At 35.2% G+C, this 23,578-nt stretch overlaps 1 protein-coding gene across 8 annotated transcripts; it reads left to right on the forward strand.

Annotated features, from left to right (window-relative positions):
* The first annotated feature begins 2,608 nt into the window (after window positions 1-2,608).
* On the forward strand, window positions 2,609-23,174 carry LOC113110225 (calcium/calmodulin-dependent protein kinase type II subunit beta-like). 8 transcript variants are annotated; one of them, XM_026274298.1, is made up of 12 exons: window positions 2,616-3,141; window positions 7,023-7,055; window positions 8,783-8,851; window positions 10,541-10,585; window positions 12,628-12,676; window positions 13,817-13,897; window positions 14,210-14,329; window positions 15,366-15,500; window positions 18,082-18,157; window positions 18,415-18,509; window positions 18,596-18,830; window positions 19,894-23,174. In XM_026274298.1, the coding sequence occupies exons 1-11, from the start codon at window positions 3,073-3,075 to the stop codon at window positions 18,826-18,828; spliced, it is 1,005 nt and encodes a 334-aa protein (XP_026130083.1). In that variant the 5' UTR covers window positions 2,616-3,072; the 3' UTR covers window positions 18,829-18,830; window positions 19,894-23,174. The 8 variants fall into 8 exon arrangements, with proteins under 8 accessions (XP_026130085.1, XP_026130086.1, XP_026130087.1 ...); XM_026274300.1 differs by lacking the exon at window positions 10,541-10,585 and having other exon boundaries at window positions 2,609-3,141; XM_026274299.1 differs by lacking the exon at window positions 7,023-7,055 and having other exon boundaries at window positions 2,619-3,141.
* The last annotated feature ends 404 nt before the right edge of the window (window positions 23,175-23,578 follow it).

Consider the following 23,578-nt stretch of genomic DNA (forward strand, 5'->3'; position numbering starts at 1 on the left):
TATGTGTACGATCTCTTAATTGTAGGTTTCTCTCTCTTTCTCTTGCCTTGCCTGCTGATGACTGAACGTTGCACGAGAGCAAACGCATGTCTCCTGATGCAGGAGAAGCCTGATCTGATCTGATCCGAGTGCATGTGTCTTAAACCAGTGTGTTCAGGAAAGGGGGTTCAATGTCTTTTCAGCACTAAATTCTAGGATTGTTTGCAGTGATCTGGCACTTTGACTCTTGGCTGGTTGCAGCATCCATGTAGCAGGTTTTTTTTTTTTTTTTTGTGGACTGTTGATTGCCACAGCTTATTTTCTTAGTGAAAAATGACAAATCCTTCATCATTTTCTCACTCTGTGTTGTTCTAAACCTGTATGACTTACAATACTTTTTTTTAGAACATGGAATATATTTTGAAGAATGAGGGTAACCAAACGCTTTCGTGTCACATAGACTTCCGTATTATTTTTGTCTGTACAGTTAATGTCAAACTGACTGACAAAATGACTTCCATAGTATTTTTGTCCATGCTAGGGAAGTCAACCGATTTTGGGTCCCATTGACTTCCATAGTATTTTTTGCTCATACAGTGGAAATAAAATGGATTTGGCTTCCATTGACTTCCATAGTATTTGTTTGGCTGTACTATGGAAGGCAGTGGGACCTGAAATTGTTTCAGGTCTGAAACTAGTTACAACATTCCTCCTGAATATTATCTTGTTTTGAATCGAACAAAGAAATGCATACTTACAACATATTGAATGATCAAATGCATATTTAGAACAATTTGAGGGTGAGTAAATGATAATATTAATTTTTGAGTGGACTATACATTTATTTTTTTGCCTTAAAATATATTTCTTAAAATATATTACCATTTATTCACACTGAGGGGAACCTGTATTTGTAGTAAAAATCAACAGCATTATTCCAATATAATCCATGGATATGAAATTATAGTCTGCAGTAGTCCTGCAGTAGCAAGACTGGTCTAGGGAGTTTATACTTGTGTGAAATTTGTTTGATAATCATTATAACACAGTTGCACAATTTGAAATTAGTTTGGTTGGATAGCAATGCATCTAACACTTTTTTTTTCTTTGCCCGTAGTGCACTGCTCGACCATTTTAAAATATTTCCTAACGGTCTGAATATTTGGTTTTGATCTGTTTTGTAGAATTTTCTTTCCCCCACAGATGCCCATCACAGATGCATTTGTTTTCCACGTCTTTGTAGTGTTGTGTGTGTGTGTGTGTCTCAGGTGTTTTTAGATGAATCAGGTTTGTTGTCATCTCTAGGTGTCACTACAAGTGTGTCATGGAGGAAAAGGCGTGAAAATGGCACAAGATAAAGATTAGAAAATAAAACCAAAGAATGAAACACAAACTTTTTATATGCTATATGAGAAACACACATTTGAACCCCCTGCCCTCTTCCAGATAAACACACTCCAGATGAACCCGTGCTGATCTCTCGCTCTTAATCTATTCTTTCTTAATCTCTCCTTCTCTCCGTTCCTCTCTGCCTCTAACATTTGTGTCAAGGTAAGATTCTCTCTCTTTTTCTGTCTTTCTCAACCCTCCCTCCAAAGAACACCTTCCTCTTATCTGCACGGATTAATAAAGTCAGGGTTCTTTAGCGCCGTAGAAACACTACGAATATTTATTTCTGTGTTGCCATGGCAGTGAAGATTTAAAGTTAATATTTCTCCATTTCATTTGATTTCATTTTAGTAATGAACAGTTGACTGTTTTTAATCACTTGGACAAACTTCAACATTCTCATTTGTGGCAAGAAAATGCAGCATTGTGCAGGTCCTTGCCACCACATGAACAAAATATCTGAGCGTATCGTGCTTTAACTGCAGTGTGCGTGAGTCTGTGGGTTTATTGAGCTGTCCTTTGGGATAGAAGTGAACCAACTCTGACAAAACCTGCCTTTTGGAGGTTATAACAATGATTTATAGATGAAGGGAATAATATACACTACTGTTTAAAATGTTAGGGGTCAGTTTAGCTTTTAGTATTACTTTCTGCAAGGATGCATTAAATTGAGCGAAAGTAGCAGAAAAGGTGTTTTATCTGATCTTAAGCAGAAAAACAGTATATTAGAATGATTTCTGATGCATCATGTGACACTGAAGACTGGAGTAATGATGCTGAAAATTCAGCTTTGCATTACAGTAATAAATATTTTAAAATTTATTAACAAAAAAAATATTTTAAATATAATATAATACATATAATATATAATATAATATAATTTCAAAATTTTAGTGTGTCACTGTATTTTTATCAATTAAATGCAGCCTTGGTGAGCAGAAGAGATCTTTCAAAAACATCAAATAAAAACAACCTTTTAGACCCCAAACTTCTGAACGGTAGTGTAAATGGCTTTTTGTTTTTGTTCTTTCCTCATTTTCCCCAAAAGGTTTATTGTATGGGCAGAATTAGGGTTAAAGGGTTAGTTTATTTTAGGGTTTAATTTACTTTTACAGTAGGTTTACAGTTTACAAGAAAAATGTAATCTTTATTTATTTTTTTAAGTACACACACAAAAAAAACATTCTCAATACCTATACATGAATCCCTGTTTCTATATATATTTATTTTATATTTTTACCTTGTTTCAAGCGTAAAGCAAAGGTAATTTTGTCTGATTTATGCTTAAAACAATGAAAAATCCAGTAAATTGACCTTGTTTTATGAATATTTATTAGCTATTCATTTGCATGATATAAAACAGAAGTCAATGCTGTATCTTCATTCAGTCGGGTAACTGTGTGTGTGTGATTGCACCCTTCTGCATGTGCACCAGCGCCAATCAGTAACCCCTCACTGCTGGACGGGATGTTTTGGTCAGATTTGGTGATTAATTCTAACAGGTTTGATTGTGGGCCGGACAGTGCATACTCGTGATGTGTGTGTGGACATGCGCTCCACACGTAGTGTGTTAGACGGCTGTAATCCTCTGGATGTGGGGCGGGAGGGATTTCCCCGGCTGGCTCGGATGGTTATGTGACATGTTTGGCCGAGCAACATTAGCGCTCCGGTGATGTTGACTGTTGCTCCCATCCCAGTGTGCTGATGTTTGCGCTTTCTCTCTCTCCGTCTACAGCAGCCAAGAGCCTGCTCAACAAGAAGGCCGATGTCAAGGTAAGACGCACTTTCATTCCTTTCTCTTCTTTCCCTTCTTTTTCATACCTTTTTCTCTTTCTATTCACATCCGCCAAGCACAGTTTCCATAGAAGAGGGATTCCTGAAAGTTTCTTGTTTTTAAATCGGTGGAAGTTTTGTCCTCTACTGTGTGTCTGATCTGAAGCAGATCTGTGTGTTTGCGGTTCGCAGTGTTTGTCTCTATGTTCTGTTCGTTCTAGCAGTGTGTAATGTGCATCTATTCTGCAAGATTATATTCTCCTGTAACTAATCTGGACAATGAGCTGGTGGTGACTGGTATATTAATTTTATTTCGTAATATGAATAATATTATTTTGCTCACAGTGTATATCACAATATAGAGATTTTCCCCCTGAAGTCAATCAAAAAATATTATGTTTTACATAACTACATACTAATAACATAATATTTTTGGATTATTCAGTGAATAAAATGGTTTTCAAGTAATCTAGTTCTATTTCTAAAACTAATTCTATTTTCAAGTAGTTTATTTTTGTGGCGCTCGAAGGATGGAAAATTTAAGTAAAAAAAAAAAAGATTATGAAACAAGTTAAAGTAGTAAAACATAAATATTATTGGATGAATTATTGTATTATTATTTTATAGTGTTTATTTTTATTTATTTTTCTGAATTCTTTGTTCTTATTTGTTTTTATAATATTTATATTTACCTTCTTTAGTTTGTTTTAGAAATTTTAGTACTTTAAATGAAACTTATTTTATCTCAATTGCTGAAGCAACATTTAAAATGTTCATTTAATAGTTTTTATGTATTTGTTTAATTTAAACATATATTAGTTAATTGCTAAGGCAAAATTTCAAATTTTATTTACTTTTTTATTTACTTTATTATTATTATTTCAGGTTTGTTCATTTTTCATTTTTTTTTCTAGCTTTTCATCTCTTATTTAAGATAGTTGGCAGTGCATTACTTCTTTTTTTTCTTTTTTCAAATGTCTCATCTTATATTTACATTTTATTCTTGCTTTATTTTAATTATTAAAAATTATTTTTAATAATTCTAGTTAACACAACAACTCCGGTTAAACCTTAAACACCCTACACTTACACATAACAGAATGTTTTTAATTGCACCACTGCCCAGCCCTAGTATAAGCTTGTGCACTCAACCTTAATCTTACTTTAATTTCTGATCTGCGTCTTATCTCATTATTATCTCTTTATAGTTTACTCATAGTGCTTCAGTCTTTAAGACTTGCCCAAATCACCATTAGTTCTATTCAGAGCATTCTGGCGTTGGGTTCTGCCCGCCGTGCGTCACGCGGTATCAGGTGAATGTGCACAGATGTTGACCTCCGACCCGTAATGAGCTGTTAGAGAGAGTGCACTTGCAGGTTCATTTGTTCTGATAACATATAATCCTCTCAGACAGAGTAAAAAGGTCGGCTTTCACCTCTATTGCACCGCAGAATTAGAAATGAAACTGTGACTGCTCTCTATTAGGGATTGGATGTGGAGTCTAATCTAGAGAATAATCCCCTCCACACCGAGCATTAATCATACATTATGTAATCTTTTAGCGTGCAAGATTTTATGAGGTCGGCGCTAAAAAGCACTCCAAGGAAAATCCTGCAGCTCTGTCCCATGCTGATGCCGCATTTCTGTTACATTTAGTCCTGAATAAATGAGGATGTTTCAGCTCAACCTCAAAGATGACGCTTTAAATTTGTCGAGTTATTCACTTAAACTTAAGCTCCACAGCCTCCTCAGATTTCTCTTTCTTTTTCTAGCTGTCAGTTATTATTTTTAGGTGCACTGTCCCTTTAAATTGATTTTACTCAACTACAATAACCCTGGTAAAAACTGTAATATTTTTACAATTTAAAAAATCTATTTTCTTTTAAACTATATTATAAAATGAAATTTATACCTGTGATTACTTCAGTCTATAAAGACACACTATTCTGTCTGATTTGCTTATTGTCAATGTGGAAAATGTTTTATTGTAGATTTATTTTTTTTCAAGGATTATTTTATGAATAAAAAGTTCAATAGAACAGCATATATTTGATATTTGATATTTGTAATGTTCTCACTTTTGTAATGTAATCACTTTTGATAATTTACTTTTGGCATGTGAGCTAAGTAGAAGTGTGTATATCTTAGTGACCCCAAACTTTTGAACAGTAGTGTAGTAGCAAATATGTATTGATTTTGTATGTTGATTTTCTCTCCGTATCTGACTGCGGTTGCCTCATCCTCATTTGAGTTCACGTCTTGTTAGCTGTCGAGTGGATCTCCTCCACTAGTTCACTTTAAACTGCACCTGCGGCAGGAACCCTTCATTTTGTCTATTGCTCTCATTATCTGCTTGGGCAGGTGTGATCTCTCATCGGCTCTGTGATCATCACTTTCCATCTCTCGCTGCCAATCATTCCATGATTCCTCCTCCCACACCACACCACGCCCCGCTCCGCTCCGGATCCACTACATCATCCCGATCCAGAGTGAGGGAATGTAGCTCTCGCTCCAGGAATAGCTGGCAGTTTGAACCCCGGGAGCCGAGAGACAGAAATAGACGCTTCCACTGCACCTCACTCATTGCTTAGCAACTGGCTCGCCACACTCATCCTTTCTGACATTTCCCTCCTTTTTCTGCGCTCTCGGTTCTTCAGTTTTTTGCGATGAAGAGCATCACGGCTGGGTTTAACTTTTACATACACAAACACAATCTCAGGCTGAAAGAAACTACAGATGAATGAAGAGACAGGAAGTAGAATCAGAATGTCAGGAAGAGGAGTTTACTGAAATGTAATTTAATTAAATGAGTCTGTCCATCCATCTGTCCGTCTGTCTGTCATTCTCTTTCAGTTGTTCATTCTTTCTATCATTCTGTATATCTCATTCTCTTTCGTTTCTATCTTTCTATCCTTTTATCATTCTGTTGGTCTATCTATTATTTTTCAAACTCATTCTCTTTAATTGTTTAATCATCCTAGTTATCTATCTATCTATCTATCTATCTATCTATCGGTGTCTTTATTGTTGTTTCTTTCTATCCTTCTCTCTATCATTCTGCCGTTCTATCATTATTATTCTGTTCTATCTATCTGTCTTTCTATCTATCTATCTATCTATCTATCTATCTATCTATCTATCTATCTATCTGTCTATCTGTTTGTCTATCTGTCAGTGTCTTATTATTCTGTCTTTATATCCTTCTTTCTATCATTCTGTCATTCTGCCGTTCTATCATTATAATTCTGATCTATCTAAATGTGATTAGACAGTAGACTTTTTTCAATTCAATTCAAGTTTATTTGTATAGCGCTTTTTACAAAACAAATCGTTACAAAGCAACTTTACAGAAAATTATGTTTTTCTATAATATTTAGTAGTAGCTAGTAGTTTGTGCACATTTGACAGGATTTTAGAAAAAATAATAATAATAATACAAGACGTAGTCAGCTAGACGATGAACTATCAATATTATTAAGTTATTATATGATAACTTAATTAAAAACATTTAAGACAAAACCTTAAATGTTTTTCTTCCTCTGAAAATAATTTCCTAACTGTAGAGATACAGGAACAGTCCTGTCAACACCTGCAGTGACTCAATCCCATCAGCAGCTCTGTGTGTGTGTGTGTGTGTGTGTGTGTGTGTGTGTTCACAATGATGTATCAAGATCTCTGAGAAGAGAAGGACTGTTCTGTACATTAGAGCACATCAGAACTCTTTTATCCACCAGACACACACTTTCTTGCCAAAAACCCACACGCGCACCTTCTCTCAACCCTCCTGCCTCTCATACGTCTGTCTGATTCTGTGTGATTAATGTTCATCACATGTATTTAACTCTCTCATTCCATCCCTCCATCACCCCCGCTCCACCCAGAAACGGAAATCCAGCTCCACCGTTCAGTACATGGTGAGAATGATATTTAATCCTAATCTCTTTATCCCTCCGTCCCTTTCTCTTCTCACTCTTGTTCATCCGTTCATTCATTTGCTTTTATGTCATTTAATGCAGAATGTGGAATAAATCTACTCTTCCTCTGTAATGATCTGTATTGATCCTTCTCTTGCTCAAATGTCAAGCGGTTGATTTAAAGGGTCAGGTGGCTCCTCAGATGCCGCTGAGGGTCGGAGAGGTTTTGGGTTGATGTTAATGTAGGGTTGTATAGCGAGTCCGTGTTGACCGTCGATGTGACTGTGACAGAATGTCTTTTTGTTGTTGCTTTCCTGCGTCTGTCTCTGTTTGCTGTTGTCTCTGATTGTACGTCCTGTAAGGAATCTCCTCTAGTTCTGCTTTCCTACTGCGACTTTCTTTAAGAAAACAATGGACCAAGCACAGGTTTTCTGAAATATTTTCTTTATTCTGTCTGCTTTTTTTTATTATTATTATTGTTCCTTTCATTTAGCCTGCTGGGGGAAACAAAGCATAGCATCTTAAGCTGGAAAAGCAGTTGTTTTACTGGTCTTGGGTGAATTACTAGCTTTAACCAGCTTTATCAACACAACCTACCAAGTCCACTTTATACTAACCATCTGGACCAGCCTGGACCACAAAGAAACCATGTTTAAATGGCTTTTCCAGCAGTGCTATGTGATGCATTAATATTATTTCTCAGAAAATGTGTAAAGAACTTGCCCAGGCCACATTTCATTTCAAAATGTAAACAAACAAATAAGATAAATTGTTAGACATTTTTAGAACTGTCAAGATATTATTGCTTTGTAAAAAAAAATAAAAATAAAAACACAATTATGACCATTTTCCCAACATTATTTTTCAGTTATGTTAATGCAAAAAAAAAAAAAAAAGTATTTAAACCCCTTGGTAATTCATTATTTTTTCTTTACAGAATACATATAATTTGTACATATAATTGTTTAATGAGAATCTAATGATAATCCCTATTTGAAAAAGAAAATTAAAATAAATAATAAATGCATCAGCTACTTTAATAATATTAATTATTAAATTAATAATAAATACAATTATTTATTAAATATTATAAATATTTATCTTTCCATCAATCTATTTGTGGTTCCATTATTGAAATGATTTAATTAATGAATCAGTTATTTAACAATCTTAATTATTAAATATAAAAAATATATATTTGTAACTCTTGTTACAAATATCTGTTTGGTCTATCGCTCTATCTTTTGTTTTATCTGTTGTACAATGAATAATATTATTAATATAATAATAATAATAATAATAATAATACTTATTACGTTATTAAATTATTTAAAAACGATAAAATATTAAAACTGAAAACATCCAGCTTCATAAGATAATCAGAAATATTGGGGCATATGTGCTAATTTGTCATATAGTAATTGACAAAAAAGCAAATAATTGGAACGATCTCACAAAAAATCTTGTTTTGTCTTTTTTATTCTGTGGTGAAACTTGACATTGACATGGAAATGAGGTTCAGGAGATTCATCCAAATGTATTTGAACAAATGAATCTCCAAGAGCATCAGCCTGTTGTGTTCACTTGTGTTTTTAAGCCAGTGTAGAGCTCAGACGTCAAACACAATCCTCACATTATCACCCTGCTCTCTCTCTCTGTTATTTCTCTCTCTTCTCGCCCTGAAACACCCACTGACACCCTTTAACACTGTTTTGTGTTCTGCACAGCCGCAGTCAAACAGTGCCAAAAACAGCATAGTCACCAGTCCCAAAGGAAACGTCCCTTCTCCTGCTCTGGTATTTACCTTCTTGTTCTCTCTCATCTCACTCCTCTTCTCGTCCGACTCGTCTGTCGCTTTGGCTTCCTTCTCCTGTCTCACACATGTCTGTCTGTGTCAGCGTCTGGCGCGTCTCAGGCCACCTGTCTTAGACGCTGTGTGTCTGTCAGAGACTTGAATACAAGCGCATCGAAACAATGTTAATGTTATGATCGATGAGTAATCCAGATTTGGAGAATTCGGATGCTTTGAGCATCAGTTAGCTTCGTGTGTGTGTGCATGAACGTTGTGTTTTTCATTGTTTGGATCAATGGAAAAACAACCAAACTAAGATGTTGGCTTTTTGTGTTTCAGTTATTATTGACTCTCATTATGACCGTTATAATGTTTCATTAAATATATGTGTTTGTGTGTACGTCTCTGTGCATTTTTGCTTCTTTTTATATAACCTTATTATTATTAAGTGTGATGTATTGACATTTAGTTACAATAAGTTAAAATACTATATATCTGATTATATTATTATTATTATTTTATTTTTATTTTTTATTCAGAGCCTCACAATTGCATTTTTATTTTTTTTTTGACCAATACAGTGATCCAAAAAGCATTTGGCAACTCGAGTCACATTTAAAAATGTCTGCAAAATATAAAAAGAAGATCTGAAAACACAAGTTCATACGTAACAGGTGTTTTATTTTATTTTTTGTAAAACATTTTGCTTAAAGTGTGATTTATTTAATTTTAATTTAATTTAATTTAATTTAATTTAATTTAATTTAATTTAATTTAATTTAATTTAATTTAATTTAATTTAATTTAATTTAATTTAATTTAATTTAATTTAATTTAATTTAATTTAGGAATTCCCAAACTATTTGCCAGCTGATCAAAAATATTTACTTGAAATCTACCCCTAGATTTAAAGTTAATACTTCAATAGCTTAAAAAAACAGTCAGTTAATATTCACACAAAATGCAGGTAAACAGATTATATTATATAATAATTCATATTTTTTAGCATGTAATTTATTTTGATTGTTTTTATTTTTTAGAATTGTTTTCATTTGACATTTTTATTTAATTAATTCACTTTTTTTTATCAACTTACAATGTTCCCTCAATTCAGGAGCCCTGCCCTGATGCAGTGATATTCAGGCATATTTTTAAGTGTGTCTTGAGTGTCCAGCTAAATTTTTTGACAATTATAGATGCTTTGGCCGCAGGTTTTCAACATCTTATATTGATTAATGAGCAAAACGTCTCTTGCAAAGCTTAAAAAGCATCATTGTTGTGTTAACACATTATTAGTGAGAACTATTTTGATATTCTGATTTAGTTTAGAACATTTCACAGTCCTTTCGAGCTTATTTGACCTTGAAACAATATCTTTGTGAGTTCCATGCATTTTGTTTTAAGTAAATGCACGTAGTTTACAAAAGTTCTTAAAGTTGTGCATTTGTGACTGGATGTGTTCACATCTCTGGACTGGCTTCAGATGTTGGGCTTTGACCTTGGGCTGTCCTCTGCCTTTAACCAGAGCGACTAATAACCTCCTTCCTCTCTCTCTCTCGTTCTAACTGAGACTGCTCTCTCTCTCCATCCCTCTCTTTTTTTGCTAACACTTGTTTTATTCTTGCCATCTTTCACCTCCATCTCATTTTGCTGCTCTTCTTCTCGCTGTCTCTTCTTCTCTCTTTCTCTTTAGGAGCCTCAGACCACTGTTATCCATAACCCAGTGGATGGGATCAAGGTACATCTTCCGCACGTCCTTCCCCATCCTCTTCTCTTTCATCCTCCACCTTCCTCTCCTCCTCTCTCTGCTTCTGTCGTCTGTTGCCGGTCTCTTGATTCTGTGGTGCGAGCGAGGGTGTAGTTTTGGGTTTGTGGGTGAGCGTGCAGTCGCATTAGGATGGGAAAGTGTTCGGGTAAGAGTGTGGGGTTTAAAACACGGTGTTCAGTGTTAATTGTTTCAGGTAAAACAATGAAACAGAGTTTTCCTCCTGACTCTTGTTAGTCAATACATACATGGTTTTAAGCAGAAATTAGTTGAACTTCCACATGGGAAATTTATTTCAGTAATATGACTGTATATTTTCAAATTAAACCGTTTAGACAAATCACATTATTTTCCAAAGGTTTGGGGTTGGCAAGTTTCTTTTTTTATTTTTTATAAATGTAATTTAATTGTTCTAAAAATGCACGTTAAAAAGAGCAAAATTGTGAAATGTTATTGCTATTTCTATTTGGATATATTGCAATTTATTTCTGTTCCAAAGCTGAATTTTCAACATCATTACTTTAGTCTTCAGTGTCACATGATCCTTCAGAAATTATTCTAATATACTGATTTGCTTAATATTATCAATGTTGAAAACTGTTTTTGTGCAGAATGTTTTTCTTTGATTAACAGAAAGCATTTACTTGAAATATAAATATTTTGTGACATTAAAAAAATAGAAAATACAATAAGTCTTCCTGACCCCAAACTTTTGAACAGTAATATGAACTGGTGCATTGTTAAATGCTAATAAACTGGTTAAAAATAGACTTGATATTGTTCTAATGTGGTTTGGAATGACCTCTGATGAACTTTTTTTAAGAAATTGTTGAATTATGCCATAACATGATCAAAAATTACCATATTTTTGGATAATTTTCATTCAGTTGTGTTTGAAACTAACCATAGCTCATCTGAGAAAAATAAAATGGTAAGAAAATGTACCCTAAAATAAATGCAATGTAAGTTGCATTGGATAAAAGCATCTGCCAAATACATGGATGTAAATGTATAAAATGGCAATTGATTGGATCATTAAGTTTTCCAAAAAGGAAAGTTGTTTTAATTGTAGTAGTATTATTATTATTATTATTACATTTTGACTTCAATGGTATGATTAATAATCATTAATTAAAAAATATTATTTTGCTATTGTCATTGCTAAATGAAATTATTCTATTTTTAACAAAGGGTTATTATAGTTAACTAAAAAATAAAATAAAAAATATTTTTGGTTACTTAAACATTACATCTACTACACTGAACAAAATTATAAAAATTGGAAATAAAAAAATAGAAGCTACTTCAAAATATTAAGAAAAACTTTAATTGTTTCTAACAATAATTAAATAACATAGCTGTTAACCCGTAACCCAGACTCATCCAATCGGATAAAAAAAAATGTAAAAAAAGTTTCCTATCCTCTCTCTAAAGCTCCTGTCCCATAAGCATGGCCACAGCTGGCTGAAGACTAACAGTACGTTTGCCTGCGGATCAGACCCTCAAGGTGCCTGCGGTGGGTCGATAACTCGCCCATGGGAAGCCGTCGAGAGAAATATGAGCAGACGGGGCTAAATCATTTGCATTTGTAATACATCAGAAGCTAAATGCGAGCTATTAAATGGATTTGTGTGTGTGTGGGTGGGTGGTTGGCTACATGCATATGCAGAGGGGAGGGTGCAGACGGCTGCAGCTGCGTTCTCAGTGCTGCCATCTGGGAAAGAGAAGAGGAGATGCACAACAGAGGAGCTCGCGTTTATTGAATGGCTGTGTTATAGCCTCATCAGGCGGCTGAGCCTGGGATGAAACCTTCTCGACTGTATACACACTACAAGTGTAATATGTATGACTGCATTTGTGGTGATGATTATCCCATTCCTCTCAGTGGTAGTGCTGGTTTTGCTTTATTGGAGTTAGTTGATGTTTGTTTGGTTGTAAAAGTTTTGTTTGTGTGTGTGTGTGTGAGTGTGTGAAGGTGTGGGGTCGGACACTGACTGCTTTTGTCTGTCCTGCAGGAATCTTCAGACAGCAGCAACACCACCATTGAGGATGAAGACGTCAAAGGTGAGCGGCATCTGTTTGTTTGTTTTTTGTTTTTTTACGGATGACTTTGTATTTCTGAAAACATCACCAAGCTCTATAAAGACACTTTTCACAATCCAGTCGGTTCCTGATGGATGCAATATACATTTTTTCTTCTTCTTCAACCTCCTGTTTCACTCAGAAATACAGTATCGTTCAAATGTTTGAGGTCTGCCACCAAATTAAGCTTTCAAAAATACTGTGTTCAGCATCGATAACAATAAGTAACGTTTACAGCAGCAAATCGGCATACTAGAATGATATCTGAAGGATCATGTGACACTGAAGACTGAAGTAATGATGCTGGAAATACAGCTTTGATCACAGGAATACATTACATTTGGAAAAATATTCAAGTGGAAAACTGCTATTTTAAATCAGAATAATATTTCAAAATATAAGAGCAAAAGAGACTTCTTAAAAAAACATAAAAAATCTTACCAACACTAAACTTTTGAAAACTAATGTATGTTTAAAAATAGAAATAATATAAAAAAAACTAATTAATTTAAATATTTTATTATACATTTTTAGTAAACAAATATTTGTATTATTTTCAGTTGTTATTTATATAATTTAAATTTAAATTAAATGTTTTTTTACACGTAACTTTAAAGTGCGCTATTTGCTGCAGCCACAGGTTTGCACACATTGACACTTCGTTCAATGATCAATCCGTTTTTGAACTATCCATATATTAAAAATCTGAAGCTTTTAATTGTAACGAAATGTATTTTGCGTCTGCCATTGTTGTGACATTGTTGTGACCTTTTGACTTGCTCTGAGTTTGTAAGTTTCGTAAGAAGTGTTGGCTCAGTTCTGCTCGCTGCCATCCTGCTCTCCTGGGACATGCATTTCAGGACACCTTCGGTGTATTTTTATCCGTAGGAACACTGAAAATGTGAGATGTGGGCTAAGGATTTGTGTATGTGTGTTTTATTCACATGGGTAAATGTAGGTTCGTTGTGTGGAAATGTCGTGTTCAGAAGTGGGCGGGACAATTTGTAAATGGCTCAGCCTCAATTGTAGGTTAAATGGTGTGCCCTGTTCCATCTTTGCACGTCCTCCTTTCTCAGTCTCCTCTTTCCAATCTCTTCCCACCTTTTCCTTCCCGCTCAATAGGGAAAAGCCTAGATAGCGGTTCAGTAAAAGCCCTTTCTGAAGTCAGCCAATCATCTCTGGGCTCCGCCCCCGCCATCTTCTGTAAGTCTGGTCTGCACTCGTTTGGTTTGTCCTGGCTGGATTGCACGGCATCTAACTTCAGCAAATCCCTGAAAAATAACCAGCTTCTTATGAGCTTTGCTGTTCTTGAGGCGAATTATGTAAAAAGAGCTAAAAAGCTAACAAGCTTATCTAAAAACAACCCACTTTCTCTTGCTGATCAAATCCCTGCTGTTGTTGTGTGCACTGCCCCCCTGAGACAGCAAGTGGAATGGCATGCACATGAGTTTGGATGAGTCTCTGTCGTCTTGCTCGCACCTTCCATCGGTCATCATTACCCTCGTGTGTAAACAGCCACCAAGCTGACGGACATCCTTGGCTGCGCCCGTAGGGGCTCGGGACCCTCGGCCGTGCCTAATAGTGAAGCAGCTGCCCACTCCACACAATCCCCTCCACAGACCCCCATCATGCAGAGTGAGTATAGCGCCCCCTGTAGACCTAAGCACAGACGCTCATGCACAGGGTCCACGGATGTTTTTGGCTAGCGCAGTGTAGTTTTATTGTTTTTGACATTCAAGTAATCCCTTTTTTAATAATGAATTAATAAGTATTAGTTGACTTAAATAGTAACTGAATAATAATAGTAATAATAGTTACCCATTTCAGTTGATAAGATTATAATTATTACTAATCTTCATAATTCAATTAAATTCATTAGTTTGTAATTGTTCATTTTAATTTTAATTAAATATATATTTTCAGAATCTTTTTTTATACTTTAAAGTATTAATGTAACTTAATTTAATAATAATAAATTAGTCATATATTTTAATTAACTTCATGATCAAAATATGGTTTGTTATTAAAGTGATCACTTTGTAATAATTAGTTATTCATATACATTAATTAATCTAGTATTTAAATGTATTAGCTTGTTAAATATTTTAGCTTGATGATTAATATTCTAATTATTAATTTAATTTGTATAAAATGCTAAATATAATAATATATAATAATATTAAAATAATATTCAATAAAATAATTGATTAATAAAGTAATTTTTAAGCTGTCAATTTCCAGGAACAGGGTTATTAAGTTAGTTTTTAAGATAAAGTGAATAATTAAGATTTATGAAGATAAAGTGAATAGTATTCAGGTAGTCAGACTGTATGACATTAATATGTCAGGCCCCATGAGTCGACCCCCTCCATGTCTATTAAAACATTTTCTAGGCCACAGTTAAAAATATAATGTGACTGTACATGGTGTACAGTATAGCTCATTTCCTTAGGTGTTCAACAGGTAGAACAAGCACTTTTAATGCTGGACCCTGTTCGTGTACCATCTGTTGGCCCAAGTGTTGACCCTTGTTATTGATGCATATCCTGTTCAGTCAGAAACCACTGCCCCATGCATCTTGTTATTTGTCTGATGTTACTCTTCACATGTTGTCCATCTCTCTGTCTCTCATGGTGTGTTAATGCATTCCTCCCTTTCCCAACCTGCTCAGCCCGGTTCACAGATCTGGTGAGCAGTGTGGGCCGTGCACCTGTCCCGCAACCTCAGACAGAGTCGCCTTCCTCTCGAACCTCAGGCCCCCCTCCCCAAACCTCCTCCCCCCCGCCCCCCTTTGTGTCTGCACAGAGTGAGTATATAGTGTGTGTGTGCTTATAGCATAAGCTCAAATCCACGGTGCACATTAAAGGCCCTGATCATTTCAAACAAACTTTGTAAAGAGTTCAAAACATCTTGCTCAGGCTGGTTTACAGTTTCCAGCTACCACTGGTCCATGGCTGTTATGTAATGTGTTCGTGTGGCTTTGAGGCTCGCCTTCTTTGACATGGAAGTCTTCTCTGGTCCATTACTTTTGTTCAGTCCATTAAGGTCATATGCAAATAAAAACTTGAACACTTTTTTGAGCTGCTTTATAGAAGAAACTGTAATTCTGCAATGCTAATCTAAAGTGACACTATCTGGAATGCTGACATTCTTAGTGCTGTCAAAATAAAAGTCCTGAACTGTAAAAATTACATTTAAATATAGAAAAAGCACAAGCGTAATATTTAATAAATAAATAATTTGAAAATTATTAAAAAAGAAAACTGAAAAAAAAAAATTGTAAAATAAACTATTTAGATGACTATCAGTACTAACAATAGAAAAAGAAGCGCTACAGTTCTTTGGTATAAATTTACTTTCTTTGTTTAACAGTTCTTCTGTCTAACAATTCATTATTAAAACCATTAAATAGAGACAGTATATTAAAGATGGAGAAAAGACACAAGACATGTCACTAGTGTAGTTTTAAATGGGGAAAAATGCAACACTCAATATGGTCGCTCTATTGAACGAAGCCCCGTCCTCTGAGCAAAAGAGCATTTATTAATAATAACATTTATTAGACCGTTGTCAGATTTCATTGGTGATTTCAAATATGAAATTTAATCGTAAGCTTGACGAGCAGTTTTGGAGAATTTGATGTTTCCCCATTCAAAGAGATAAGGAGCTACACTTGTATACCCGAGGGGCGTTTTAAAGATGGCCACCAATGCTGTCAAAATAAAGGTCCTGTTCACTGTTAAAATAAAAGTCCGCTTTGGACACACCTCAAAACAGCAAAACTTTTTGGCCCTTGTCGGTAATTAAAAATTCCAAATATTACCTTGTATAAATATACTAGTATAAAGGGCTATATAAATAAACGTGATGTGACTAGACGGATGAATTGCAGATCTGGTACAAACATATCCACATCCCTATGATCAAATGCTGTTTTCCTCCACTGTTATTTTTGTTGATTATTTTGTTATTGAGAGGAGAGTGTGCAGCATATTCATATTCATCTAAACACCATTCCCAGCAGTGTGTGGGGTGTCGGACAGTATACCACTGCTCGTTACATCAAACATCTTTTTACCACTAAGCGAGGAATGAAAATAACTACTTCATGAGTATATCAGGCCCTTAACAGTCTGCAGTTGAACTCCCATCAACCCTGTAACCAGCATATGACATTCAGAAGTAGCAGGAGGCAGTTTTCCCTGATTAAACACAACATCTAAGCATCTGAAGCGACATTTATGAAGGCAGAAATGTGATGCACTTCCATACACATCCGCTTGAAGGAAGTGGGGCATTTATCAAAGCTGAAGCCACAGTCAGAGACTTCAGCTCAGGCCTGTGGTGTCAGATTGACAAGGAGAAGCTGAAGGACGTGTCGGAGCCACTAAGCTCATCTAAAGTGGAGCAGGAAACCATGAAGGGAGGGAGTGAGTGAGTGAGGGTGAGGAAACGAGAAGTAAGCCGTATCGAAGGATCCAGGAATAGCTCAACTAACTCCATGTGGTTAACAAGGAAGAGACAGAAGATGAGGAGGAGGAGGAGGAAACTGGTGGAGATGTTGATTAGATGAAGACGGTTGTCTTCAGGAGAGAGAGTTTAGTCAGAGTATTGAGGAGGAATGGATGAAGGTCTAGACTTAGGATCATGACTGAGAAACTAGGTAAGTCCACAGCAGATCTGGTTTGTGTTAAATCTCTCTCAGCCTCTCAGGTCTGGAGTTAGGACGACGTGACCTTTCTGACCTTTTCTTTCATGTGCTGATGTATTTCCTGCTGAGACAGGAAGTTGGGGCGGAACATGTGCTACTGCTATCTATCAAATATATAATCTATATCACCTGTATTCTATCGATCAAAGATTAATGACAAGCAGCACAACTGTTTTCAGCATTGATCATATTAAGAAATGTTTCTTGAGCAGCAAATCAGCCTATTAGAATGATTTCTGAAGATCATGTGACACTGAAGACTGGATGCTGAAAATTCAGCTTTACATCACAGGAATAAATTACATTATAAAATTCATTAAAACAGAAAACAGTTATTTTAAATTGTAATAATATTTTCCAATACAATTTTTGATCAAATAAATGCAGCATAAAATATTTATTTAAATAATATACACCATTGATTAATAAAGGCTGTCATATATTGTCCATTTTTATTTTATTTACATGTTTTTTTTTGGTCCATTTTAAGCTTTTTGAATTTATTGGGGTTTCAATTCACGTCTTTTAATGTAAAGAAGAAAATATTCCAATATCTTAAGTAAAAATATTTTTTTTACAAATTCGAGTAAAAAAAAAAAAAGATAGATACTAAGGTGGGACTACTTGGCATGAACCGTATGCGTGTATTAACATGTGTCCATGTTTTCTTCTACAGCACGCAAACAGGAAATCATCAAGATCACGGAGCAGCTGATAGAAGCCATCAATAATGGGGACTTTGATGCCTATGCGTATGTTACAGATACAATGTTATGTTACACTTCCTTACACACACAAACAACTTTTTCAACACATACTATATTGTATAAACATAAGAGCACTAAATTAAGTGAAAGTTAAGTAGCACCATTAGTGTAAACTGTCTTCTTCCACAGTCAGTTCTGCTCGCATGGTGGAGCAACAGTTTTATTTAGAGTAAGATGAAAGTAACTATCCACGTTTATAGCAGCTAGCTGAATAATAATACACAGTGCGATGGTTGTAACAGGAAAATCTGTGACCCTGGACTGACATCATTTGAACCCGAGGCTTTGGGGAACCTGGTTGAGGGAATGGACTTCCATAGATTCTACTTTGAGAACTGTGAGTGTGATCAAGCTGGAAAAACTAAATCATTTGTGTTTTAGACCATTGCAGTAGCACAATGCACATGATGTGTTTCTCCGCAGTGCTTTCTAAGAACAGCAAGCCCATCCACACCACCATCCTGAACCCTCACGTGCACCTGATCGGAGAAGACGCCGCCTGCATCGCTTACATCCGCCTCACTCAGTTTGTGGACGGGCAGGGCCGGCCGCGCAGCAGCCAGTCGGAGGAGACTCGCGTGTGGCACCGCCGGGACTCCAAATGGCAGAACGTTCATTTCCACTGCTCCGGTGCACCGGCTGCCCCTCTCCAGTGAAGGTGTTGCTTTGGATCTGGATTGCATTTTTTTTTTTTTTTTTTTTTTTTTTACGCTTTTACTTTTTGTTTTCACACTGGTACTTTTGGTGTGGATTCGAATCTGTTTCTCAGTAGAGTTTGATTGTTTTAGTTGTTGTCAAAATGAATTCTGAACAGATCTAGACACCAGAATACAGAAGAACTTGAGGGTGGGCACTTTTGTGAATGAGAGTACTGATCTATATCAAGATTGCACATGGTTAAATACATAAATTAAAAACAAATATAAAATATACATTATAATAATTAAGATTTCATTGAGAATTCTTTTTTTTTATTCAGCAAACATGCATTATACATTTACTAAATAATGTTACAATTTAGCTTTAAATTTATAATAATAATTCATTATATTACTGTTTTGATGCAACCTTGGTAAACATAAGTAGTTAACTAAAACAGAAACCATAAAAACATTTTTGTTACCTGAAATAGAATATATTAAAAAGAAACTAATTTTATCTCAGCTTATTGTCAAGGCAACGTTTATTTAGTTTAACTTGATGTAATAAAATAACTAAAATTGAAATAAAAATATGTAGACATATGAAAAAAAATGACAAAAAAAGACAATTACAAAACTTTAACTAAAATTTAAATAAAAAATAAATAAAAATAATAATAATAATAATTCAAAATATAAATAAAAACAAATAAAATTTCAGTTATAATAAAATTGCTCATAAGAGCATACGAAACTTTCAAAAAAAGTCTTTCAAAAACATAAAAAATATCACAGTCCTCAAACTTTTGAACAGTATTATAATTTCATACAAAAAATCCATGTTTAAGGTAATTTTTATTAATTAAAATAGTTTATTCAGATAAATTAATTCTATAAGAATTAATAAAGATTAATAAAACACTATTTATATATATATATATATATTTTTTTTTTTTTTTTTTTTTTTTTATTATAAAAAAAATATTTTATTTTTTATATTTGTATAATTTATTTGATCTATCTTTATAACATTCAGCGAGAGCAGATTAAAAACAGTGTTTCTGTGTTTTTGTATTTCAGAGCAGCCCTGCAACCGATCCTATAGATGCGAGTGTCTTTCACGGAGGACTGATAGGACGGCAGCAGAGGTCCAGCGTCGGAGCGCTCCGTATCCTCCAGCCTTCCAACGCTGGACACAGCCGTCCTCCCCTGCATGCAAACCCACAGTTATCTCTCTACCTGCTGGGCTGCTCAACACAGCGTCCAGAACCCCCCTCACCTCTGACTCCGCCCAGCACGCTCCCGACCGAACCTCTTTATGCCAAGACTCTCCACCGACGCAAGAGCAGCACCACATATATTAATCTTCTTCGAGAGCGATCATAGACTAGAGTTCTAATAACCCGCACGATTGCCTTCTTATCCACGGTCCTTCACGCTCGTCTTCACTGGCCTTATGCCCCCTGTGCCCAGGTACTCCCAAATACATTAGATCCTGTTTTAATAAAAATATCCTTATTATTATTATTGTATTTATTGCTATTGTTACTACTATTGATTATATATGATTATTACTTCCGTCGCGATTCTAAGTATTGCTGTTGTTCTTGAGATTGTATATTTGATGGTCAAATTACTGATGTTATGTTTTAAAACACTTATTTTTTTTCTCTTTTTTTTTTTTTTTTAAGCATGGATTACATTTTTAATTTTTTTTGTGTTCAAGTAATCTGAAGTCTATTTCGGCAGTGCTGTATGTGTTCAAGTTCGCGGCTGGCTGTTTAAAGTAAAAGAGCAGCAGCACACACGTGGTTTTAAGGTACAAAACTCAGTAAATTTTCTCACGAATATGGTGGCGAGCAGATTTTCTGTCACCGTGATCAGTGTGTGTATTATCAGGTCACTCACCAATCAGATCCCTTGGCGGCAGCTGACATCACATCATTGAGAATCACCTCATATATATATATACATATATCTGCAGGTTGCCAAGTTGAATTTCCTTCAAAAAGAGCTGTTTCTCTTTAAAATCGGAGCATAATCTCATGTATTTGGCCCTTGATGACCAGCAGCTGATGTGTTCTTATTGACAATCAATGCTGATCTGGTTTTGTGTGAGTTTTGGTGGTCTGTGAGACTAGGAATGTCTGTTTGAGCTTGTTTTTTTTCTCTCAAGGGATCTTGTAAGATGTTTCGAAAGAGTACAGCATGTTGTTTTTAAGGGCCTTTAATTTAAAGAAGCAGCTGATTTACTGCTGTTCGCTGGCCAAGTGTGTTTGAGATCTAAATAGCCATTCTGGATCCCTGGGTGATCAGAAACCTGTGAATTATAACGTGCCACAGGAACGTTGCGATTCACTCGACTCAGGCACCTACAACTATCGTTCTTTGTTTTCTTTTTGTTCTGTACACGCAGGAACATTTTATATTTAATTTACGTGGTGTAATTAAGGCGGTTTTATTCTTTTGTGTTGTTTTTTTAAAGCGTGTAAGTGTGTGTGTGTGTGTACGTGTGTGTGGTTCTACAATACAATGGCACTGATATCCTGAATGTGAAAGCATCGTCACTATATTAAAGTGTTGAAAGCCATAACGCACAGAGCGAGATTTTCCAGCGGATTGTAAGGATGTTTTTATAAGCGTTGTCCTTCTGTCTAGCAGAACTGGAAGACAGTCTTATGTGGATTGACTAGGGGGCTTCCTGACAACTGGTACTGTTCGTTTTTGTCAAAACTTTTCTCTCCTACTGACCGTGGGCTACCTGAAGTCACATGACGTTTGTTGAGGCTGCTCAGTGTGTTTTGTTGATTTTAAAGGAATAGTTCACCCAAAAATAAAGCTTTGCTGAAAATCTACCATCCAGGCTGTAGAACAGAGTTGTAGAAATTTAGCATCACATCACTTGTTCACCAGTAGATCCTCTGCAGTGAATGGGTGCCGTCAGAATGAGAGTCCTAACAGCTGATAAAAACATCACAATAATCCACACCACTCCAGTCCATCAGTGAACAAATCCATCAAGATGTTTTTAACTTCTACCCTTGTTTCCAGCAATCCATGATATTGTTTTCTCCAGTGAAAAAGTCATTTTGTATGTATCAGAAGTGAAATATTCAGAAATCAAGTACCATTTACAAGTGAAAACCATTGTAAACAAATATTTGGGTGTATTTGGATGTGAGAGGACAACAGAGGATAGACTCACTCACTGGAGGAAGTGTTATTATGCATTATGCACTCGTATTTTAGCCGGAAGCAATAGATAAAAAGTACCAACAATTTTCCAATTAAAATGTTAATTGATGGACTGGAGTGGTGTGGATTATTGTGATATTTTTTATCAGCTGTTTTGACTCTCATTCTGACGGCACCCATTCACTGCAGAGTGAACAAGAGATGAAATGCTAAATTTCTCTGAATCTGTCCTGATGATAAAACAAACTCATCTACATCTTGGATGGCCTGAGGGAGAGACCATTTTTAACAAAATGTATTTTTTACATGAACTATTCCTTGAATTTAACTTTGAGATGTGACTATCATGTTCAATTGAATGAGAGTTTAAAACTCTGTAAATGGTGACAAATACAACATCTGCATGTCGATGAACCATTGTTGTTATTTCTTTCTTATGTGTGTATAGTATTGCAGACAATAATTGAGAATAAAACCGTTCAACAAATAGATATCTTGTAAAAACTACCACTGCATAGTGTTAACTTATCTTATAAGTGGAAACTATTTGCATGAACGTCAACTTCACAGTAATACATTTTGGTGACACTTTTTTTTCCCGTTTATTTTATACTGAATGCTGGTGATTTGATCTATTTTCCGAGCTTTGTAAGTGCATATAACTATTTTTGTCTAAAAATTATGATAATGACAATGACTATCATGGTAAAACAACTATTCTGATTGTATGGCATGCTTTTATATAGGCATTTGTTGTTGTTTGAGCAGTGTTGGTTGCACCCATAGAAAATGTGAAAATGGCGTGTTTATAAGCTTGGGTCAATCGCAGCGTTTGCCACAATCACCCTAGGTCACGTTATGCATGTGTTTTTATTAAGGAATGGATCTTGCTATAGCTGCCAGTCTACAAAAGGGACCTCGAATTATGTCTGTGTTTAATGTCATTTAATCAACAACCTTCATTGTGCTTTGCTCAAATGCTGTCTAATCCTTTAGGAGGCGCTCTTTACCACAGCATTCTAGTTCGAAAAAGTGCAGAACGTAACAAGATCTCCAAGAATTCACTCATTTTTCTGCCTAAAAACAGAAATGCAATTTTAATGCACTAACAAATAATGAAACCTAAATATCGATTCTGGACCGGAGTTCGCACCCCTGTATATACACTGAACAACCACCAAATGAGTGTTTAATCTGTTATCAAAACACAATGGCCTGAACAGTTGAAGTGATCTGATTAAATCAGGCCTCTATTGGGAAGCTGGTGTGTATCTGAGTGTGTTACACATATGTGAAAGAGTGAATCAGTGTTGTGTTTCTCTAGTGGTGACGCATTGCTGCTCTTACAACATCAAGCCCATTGGTATTTGTAGTATTCACATTTTCTCCCAATGTCTTTTATAATATTTTGCTCAAGTCTAACTGCATTTCTCTGAAGATCAGCCTTCCAACTTTTCAGAGGGGTTTTTTGTTGTTGTTTTTTTTGTATATAATCTCAAATCCTGCAACGGGATGATGTGGATTTTATTCAGAAATTTGATCGTTATGAAATCTTTTCTCCTGATTCTTT

This window comes from Carassius auratus, chromosome 10 (assembly GCF_003368295.1).
Source record: "Carassius auratus strain Wakin chromosome 10, ASM336829v1, whole genome shotgun sequence".
NCBI lineage: Eukaryota > Metazoa > Chordata > Actinopteri > Cypriniformes > Cyprinidae > Carassius > Carassius auratus.